The sequence below is a fragment of the Electrophorus electricus genome, chromosome 2, assembly GCF_041902795.1.
Source record: "Electrophorus electricus isolate QZ-2024a chromosome 2, ASM4190279v1, whole genome shotgun sequence".
NCBI classification, from domain to species: Eukaryota; Metazoa; Chordata; class Actinopteri; order Gymnotiformes; family Gymnotidae; genus Electrophorus; species Electrophorus electricus.
Window position 1 is genome coordinate 3,005,062 of NC_137498.1, and position 8,444 is coordinate 3,013,505.

At 40.3% G+C, this 8,444-nt stretch overlaps 1 protein-coding gene across 1 annotated transcript; it reads right to left on the reverse strand.

Annotated features, from left to right (window-relative positions):
• Window positions 1-405: 405 nt before the first annotated feature.
• On the reverse strand, window positions 406-7,760 carry LOC118241849 (uncharacterized). The gene is made up of 7 exons (XM_081694536.1): window positions 7,715-7,760; window positions 7,547-7,601; window positions 7,212-7,405; window positions 3,119-3,273; window positions 1,275-1,738; window positions 778-983; window positions 406-603 (listed from the first exon to the last, which is right to left on the reverse strand). Exons 2-7 carry the CDS (start codon window positions 7,560-7,562, stop codon window positions 406-408), a joined length of 1,233 nt encoding a protein of 410 aa, XP_081550662.1. The 5' UTR covers window positions 7,563-7,601; window positions 7,715-7,760.
• Window positions 7,761-8,444: the final 684 nt, after the last annotated feature.

Here is an 8,444-nt window from a genome sequence, read left to right on the forward strand (position 1 = left end):
ACATGATCTACTGCCACCTCATGATTTACACAAGCGCTGGCCACAAAGATTTGGAAGTAGGTGGCTCTGAATAACAGATTCAATCAGTTGCTGTAATGGCCAGTTTCACATGGCAGTAAAGTTCATTATGGGAAATTAAAAGAGGAGAAAGATTTTTTTTTCAGCCTTGAATGATTTGAGGCTTAGATGAGAAAGATACGCTATTCTAATCAGGTACACATACATTGTAAATTGTGTATGACTGACTACAGTTTCATATAGTTCTGATTAAAAAAGGAATGACTGATTGTACCTAAATACAGAAAATCAATATTATCTATAAAAATTACCAAAATATGACCACCAATTAACAGAGAATTTGATTTGACAGCCTCAGAGGGGAAATGCACAGTAGTATTTAATGCTTTAGTTTTGGATGGCTGCTGGAGTCTGGTTCAAGACTTTCATTTCCTGTAGCTGTCCCATCACACTGTTATACTCTTCCTGCCACACGGCTTCTGAGAGAGACGATGGATCAATCTCCAGGAACGCATAGGCATCCTTGGACTGTATTTTGAATATTTCAGCAGCTTTACCACAGGAACCACCAAAATTTGACCAAATCTGTAAAAGAGATACAAAAAGCATTTGGACAACTGTTCTGACTTACATAATGAACAATAGATTCCAAATTATACTTATCAAGCATTACTCTAATGTGCAGTGTTTTTGAATTTTAAAAAATGTCATTGTATATTGTAATTTTACTTTACTGTAACTGTTTCATATATCAGTTACCTCTGAAGCCTTTTGGATTGAATCCACAAATTCTTCTTTAAGTTCAGGTTCATCAACAAGATCTTCATTAACAAACGTCTTTTTCTGCATGACACCCAACATACTGTGCACCTTTTCCCAGAAGTTTTTGATCTGAATCAGAATGTTCTGGATTTTAGTCAGATATCGCTGGACCTCGTTCAGGTGGACAGGGCTGGGTATAGAGCCTGGTACACACAAACAGAAACACAGACTGCTTATTTAAACCAACAATGAGTACAGGACAGCAAAAGTGTGCAGTGTTTTGCTATGGAAGTGTTTTCAGAGCTCTGTGTACTTTTGTATTCTTAAAAATAGATTGTTTACAGTCTCATTTACTAATGTACATATGTGGAGATGAATTGGTCCAGTAACACTACACACAGAACCAATGAGCTTATTCAAAAAACTGTTAAAAGACAGACAAGCATACATAAACAAAAACAGTCATTCAGTAGACATCACCAATCATCACTCACCCTTGTCGATTTTTACTTTGGCCAGTTTCATCTGTAAGTCAATCTGCTGGACCTCAATGCTCCACTGTTGGTTCATCAGAGCCGTCTTTTGAGAGGTGAGCTGATTCAGCTGGTTTTCAAGAGCTTTGATTTTTGCAGCAGCAGCGGGGGATGTTGTGGCATCGTAAATGGACTTGACGATTGGCCCAATGAACGGCACAATCGCAGCGAAGATTCCGAGCCTTGAGCTTTTGCTTGTCACGTCCCTTACATAACTCTCAAGTTCCCGGTTTTTGGTATCTATCTTCCTTTTGGTGTCTTCAAGCTCGTTCCTAACTCCGGCAAGCTTTTCTTCAAGGGTCTTTATAGCTCCCTCCATTTCCTGAACTTCCTTGGAAAGCTGCTCAGACTTGGCCTCAGTGTTTGCCTTTTCAGTGATGATGTCACTGGTAGTTGTAGCCACGTCTCCGTTGTGCTGAACATAGCTAAATATTAAAAGTGTGAAAATAGTCAACATTCATTTACTTTGTGTGTCTGTAGTTTGAGAAGATTCCAGCTATTTGTTATCAATCTATGTCACTGTGTCATTAAAGCTGCACTAGGTAACATTTGTTTGTTAAAATTGAAAGAAGTCACATTACTAAGCCAAGAGGAAAAACCTTTTGCTAAAATATAGTGTCTTTCTGCAAGTCACCCTATAAAGCATGAAATATTCATTCAGATTCAGAACTGTTGGATCAGATTTGGCAAGAGTTTTCTGAACCACATCAGATGTCTTTATGAATTAACATCACATGCAAAGGATAAAAAACAAGGTCCAGCTCGATTGGCTGGTTCACTGAGTAATATTACAAGGGGCGTGGCTCACAGTTCTGATATACCTGTGCATGTGTACAGTGCTGAAAGTCAGTGAATTGAAGGATAGAGATACTGCCTCATATGGAGGCATCAGAACGGCAACCCCAGTCATCCTCTGCAGCATTACCCGCATGTGACTCCTACACATTGTGTTGACTTTTCAGGGGTGGCAACAGCCTGCAGGGGTTCAGGAATGTTGGTTTATTTTTGATTGCCGAACAGGTACATTATGTTGGTGGTTTGCTAGCTATCAAGCAAACAAGCAATTTGTTATTGATTAGGAATTTAATGTTATCTTGTGTATTGTACAAGGTAAATGTTAAGCTGTTTTAGCTATGTAGCCAATGTTAGCTGGCAAATTCGCTAATATTATTATATAATCACTTTGCTGACAGTGTCTTTTTTGTTTCAGAGTTTGTCCTCTTATGTCTGAACAAGGAAAGCCTTTAATCTCTCAGATTATCTCCAGTGCTACCATCTCTCTCCTTTCATGTATGCAACTATAGCTTTAAATTAAACTTGTCTAACATTATGCCTGTGCTACCAGGCTGTAGCATATCTGTTGGATGATTACAAGAGTAAGTTAGATAATGCACTTACATCCTGAGAGAGCATTCCAGAGAGATCTGATCAAATTCTCTGTGAACACTCCTTCAACATGAATGCACTCGCAATCATCAGATAAATTCACTTGGGGAAATGGAAGGCAGCACAACCCACTTTACAATATGTTCATGATTCATGCGGTTGCATACTTCCACCAGAGTGGTCGCCAATTCTAAAAATCTACATAGTGCAGCTTTAAAGTACAACATATCAATCTTCACATCAGCACAGGCGTCACAGACACCAGAATAAAACTGAAATTGAAGAACTCTAAAAGCTAATAATTATTTAACTTTCAAACTATTAATCTGACATGCATTTCTCTACTAACAGAACAGCACTGCTTCACACCATTTCTATACATCATGGTGATCTAGGCTGCAAAAAATACATGTTGTTACCTTTGCACCATCTTGTCCGCATCTGCAATAAGTTCATCAATCCAGGTTCTTGCTTTTTCCAGGTACCTTACCGCCAGTGTTGGTTTGTTTTTTTCAATAGCATGTATCAGCATTGGAAACAGTGATGAAACCAGGGTCTGACTGGTGCCCATACTCTGTGGTGGAAGGAACAACATAAGATATGCAGAATGTAATTTAACATTTACCTCCCACCTTATATGACCTTTGCTGCTGCTGTTCCTCCATGTGATGGACATATTGGCTACAACACAGTTACTGAGCTCATTAAGGATTCAGAGATTTTTATGGTGATGTAATTACAAACATCTCACTTCCTGACTTCCATATTGGTTCTGTGGTACTTGAGCAGGTCTGATTACTGAAGATCATCACGGTTTCTGTTCTAGAGCGTCAGTTACTGAGGCAGTAGAGTAGCAGCTTGTATTATGACTCTCTTGTAAAACATTTTAACTGTTTAACTGTTTACTGGTGTACTGTGAAGCACTGAGGTGCATAGTTTATTAAAGTGGTGAAATAATTTGATCATACTGATTGGTTAAACCTTTTTCCTTAATGTACTCTGACACTGTGTGACCTTTTAGCTGTAGTACTTTTAACTCTTTGTCTAGATTGATCATATAAGAATACACAGCAGATCACATCAATCTCCTAATAACATGAAGAATTTACACGGAACCATCAACCCCATCTGCCTCACCTAATGAGGTGGGGATTATCACTCCACCTGTTATGATAATCAGCCCCAAGAAGAAGGAGTTTATAGACTTTTGACCAAGCCAGAGGGTCTGTCTCATCTTACACAACTCTTTCTCCTGATATGTAAAAGCAAACTTCCAGCTAACAGAGAACATGCTCTGATTACATGCTCTTCAAATATAGAAACAGATGCTATTATGTTACAAAACCTCTACTACTGAACATCTGTCAGTTGTGATCTTCATTTATTTCATTTTTCTTCCATTGATCATATGTTATGCAAGTGAATTGATGATGTTACTGTCTCCAAGACCATCACCACATGCCCCAACCAGAAGCCATGGATGCCTGCTGAGGTGCGCATGCTACTGAGCACCCGTGACTCAGCCTTCAGAACAGGTGACAGAAAAGCGAGAGCCAAACTGTCATGTGCGATCAGGGAAGCAAAGCGTGCACACGCACAGAGGATCCATGGACACTTCAAAGACACGGGTGACACACGGCGCATGTGGGAGGGCATTCAGGCCATTACTAACTACAGGAAAACATCACCTTCCTGTGACAGTGATGCCACCCTCCCAGATGCACTGAATGACTCTTATGCACGGTTTGAAGCGCAGAACAACGTTGCAGCAGAAAAGCCCATCCCTCCGCAAAACGACCAGGTGCTGTGCCTGACGGCGGCTGATGTGAGGTGTACTCTGCTTGGAGTTAACCCATGGAAAGCTGCTGGACCAGACAACATCCCAGGTCGTGTGCTCAAAGAATGTGCTGACCAGCTTGCAGATGTCCTGACAGACATCTTCTATATCTCTCTGAGCTGCGCCATGGTCCCAACATGCTTCAAGATCACCACCATCGTCCCCGTGCCTAAGAAGCCCGTGGTGTTGTGTCTCAACGACTACCGTCCCATTGCACTCACATCCATCATCACGAAGTGCTTCGAGAGACTTGTCATGAGACACATCAAGACCCAGCTTCCCCCTTCTCTGGACCCCCTGCAGTTCGCGCACCGCTCCAACCGCTCTACAGATGATGCCATCTCTACCACACTTCATCTGGCACTCACACACCTGGATAAAAAGGGCACCTATGTAAGAATGCTGTTCATAGACTTCAGTTCAGCATTCAACACCATTGTTCCTCAGCATCTGATTGGAAAGTTGAGCTTACTGGGCTTGAACACCTCCCTCTGTAACTGGATCCTGGATTTCTTGACTGGTAGACCTCACTCAGTCAGTCCGGATTGGGAGCAGCACTTCCAACACCACCACACTGAGTACTGGTGCTCCCCAGGGCAGCGTACTCAGCCCTCTGCTGTTCACACTGCTGACTCATGACTGTGCAGCGATGCACAGTTCGAATCACATCATCAAGTTCGCCGCTGACACGACCGTGGTGGGTCTCATCAACAAAGACAACGAGTCAGCATACAGAGAGGAGTTGCGAGAACTGGTGAACTGGTGTAAGGCCAACAACCTGTATCTGAATGTTGACAAGATAAAAGAAATGGTTGTTGACTTCAGGAGAGCAAGGCAAGATCACTCCCCGCTTACCATCAACGGCTCCTCAGTGGAGATCATCAAGAACATCAAGTTCCTTGGTGTTCACTTAGCGGAGAACCTCACCTGAACCCTGAACACCAGTTCCACCACCAAGAGAGCCCAGCAACCTCTTTACTTCCTTCGGAAGCTGAGGGAAGCCCATCTCCCATCACCCATCCTCACTACCTTCTACAGAGATACTGTAGAAAGCATTCTGAGCAGCTGCATCATTACCTGGTTTGGGAACTGCACCGCCTTTGACCGCAAGACCCTCCAGAGAATAGTGAGAACAGCTGAGAAGATCATTGGGGTCTCTCTTCCCTCCATCACGAACATCTACATAACACGCTGCATCCGGAAAGCCACCAACATTGTGAAAGACCCCACACACCCCTCACATGAACTGTTCACCCTTTTGCCATCTGGAAGAAGGTACCGCAGCATCCAGTCCCGCACCTCCAGACTGTGCAACAGCTTCTTCCCAGAAGCCATTAGACTCCTGAACACTGGCTAACTACAATTCCAATTCAGATTCCAAAATCGGCACTTTTATACATGCTTATACACAGTCACACACACATACACACACACACACACACACACACATACGCACTCACACACACACATACATACATACATATCTATACACACACTCACACATTGTTTTGCATCGGACTAGTGCTGAAGTCAAACCTCACACAAATAAACTATGCACTCCTGTTGCAGTCTTGCACATTATCCTACTTGCTGCTAGAGTACTGTACTAAACCAGCACTGTACTCTGAACTGTTCTGGCTGCTACTGGTGACTGCTATGTTCAGGGTAGCATGTCACTGATTCCTATGCACAACTCGCTTTACATATGCCCAGTACTGTGTACTGCACTAAATAATTGCACTGTCTACTCATTTTGTATTTGTCCTGTTCTGTATTTATTATTGTTTATTTAATGTTTATTTAATGACATTTTTGCACTATATTGGAGTGTTTGCACTTGTGTAGCATGTTGTCTGTTGCACTGTTGTTTCATGTTGCACTATGGTCCTGGAGGAACACTGTCTCATTTTTGTTGTGTATTTGTATATAGCTGAAATGACAATAAAACCTCTTTGAATTTGAACTTTGAACTTGAACTTTTAAAATAAACTGTTTGTGTTATTTTAAGGATTTGGATTTCAATCTGGAATTAATTTTTTTTTTCCAAACGGGAAGGCTATAATTTTATTTAATGTGTCATTATGCCAGTGAGAAAGTCCTTTTGAAATAATCACATTTGTTCTATGGAGCAAAAGAAATTGTACAAAATAAATCGTTTTGTATTTTTAATATTTGGTTTGTTCATTTTATATATTTAATTAATCAGCTATTTAAATCTATTGGATATTTCATTACATTTTCTTTAGTGTTTTAGAGGTCACTGATTCAGTTCCTGGACAGGTTGATTCCAGAGTTCTGACTTTATTTTGTTATTCTGAAAATGTAGCGTTCTACTAATAAGAATGGTTTCAATTTGTAATATTTCTCTTCTAAGGCTAATGTTAATTATGGTGGCATGTAGTTTTGAATATCGCTTTATATTAATTTGCAAAATAATTTATCAACACATTTTCTAGAAAACTTTAAACTATCAGTTTGATATTTTTTTTTGCAATGTCTGATATTTTAAGGTGAAGTGTTGCTGTAAGTTCACTAGAATATCCAATCTGTCATTATAACTTTGGATTCCAGTGTTTTACACAATACAGTCATTGATTGTTATTAATTCATTATAAATTATTTTCTTCCTGACATACAGAAACGACCAGAGATCTCACCCTACACTGATACCATACCTTCAGCAGAAGAGCTTCAGAGGATCCAAAGAGAAGTTGTGTTTCCACAGCACACTTCCTGAGGAGCCTCTCCAAGTTTGGAAACTTAGCCAGACACAGGTAGGAGATGTGGTACAGCAGGGATATCTGCTTAGAAGTTGGGAGAAGCTCCTCTGTGAATCCTGGACTCCATACGGAGTTGGTTGGCACAAGTTCTGTGAATCGGTTAAAACATATTTGAATGAAACATGTGGTCAACCACCCATGCTGGTATAATGTCTAAAACTTCTCATGTCCTAAAGAATTGGAAAAAGTACAATCAATCACTCTGAAAAAAATAATAAATTAAAACTTGCCTTTGCTGTTAGCCATTGTATGTAAGACCAGGTAAGACTTGTATACAGTGTTATCCTATAATTCAGTAAAAGAGATTAGAATGATATCATCAAACAGAACAACTGGACTATGTTTTGGTTCGTGAACCTAAAATAAAAAATGTGCAAATACTAAGAAGGGAACCTTACCTGTAACTCTTTGTACGTCTTGCTGGTTGAGTGTGTTGAGGTCTCACTGGAGAACCTTTATACCATGCACACCCCGCCTCTTACACAGAAAGAAATTGCTGTCAAAGGTCTGAGGAAACCCAAGACAAGGTGATGAAAGATAAAGAAAAAGGAAGTTTCCTTTGCCTTTAGGTTAATATAGGAAATACACCAGAAATTTAATCCCTCCTCCCCATAAAGTCCTGTGCATTATTTAAACAAAACCTTTTGCAGGCTTGCCACAATGACCTATTTCAGATATCATATTGTTACAAAAGTGAGGAGGACCAGTCTAACTAGAAAATAGAGGCGACACCTTCTGCACCTCGTTTGTCAACAGGTTCGCTGGAAGACATGCTGAGGGATGCATTTCTTACATTTTTTCTATCAAGTCCTATAGATAATTCAAATATGAAGTTGTGCTGGACTGCCACAAACCGCCTATTTCAGATTTGTCACGTTATATATTTATTTGTTTATTTGCTTCGTTCTTAATAACTTTAATCCATTTAGTAAATATAATACAATCATCCACTTTGCACCATTGTAGATTCTATGACATTACTGACTTTCCACATTCAGCTGAAAATGGTGAATTGAGAAGTTTATATCTGTGTATCCCACAAACTCCTGAAGGACAAAGCCTTGTGTCTGAAGATGTTTACTATACAAAGTCATATACAGGACACTCATTAACACAGGACACAGGTCT

Bases quoted from the DNA above. Each gene is read 5' to 3' on its own strand.
- LOC118241849 (XM_081694536.1), bottom strand. The intron at 1,739-3,118 runs GTAACAACATGT...TTTAATATTTAG, and splicing joins GCGGACAAGATGGTGCAAAG to CTATGTTCAGCACAACGGAG. The intron at 604-777 runs GTAACTGATATA...TCTCTTTTACAG, and splicing joins CAATCCAAAAGGCTTCAGAG to ATTTGGTCAAATTTTGGTGG.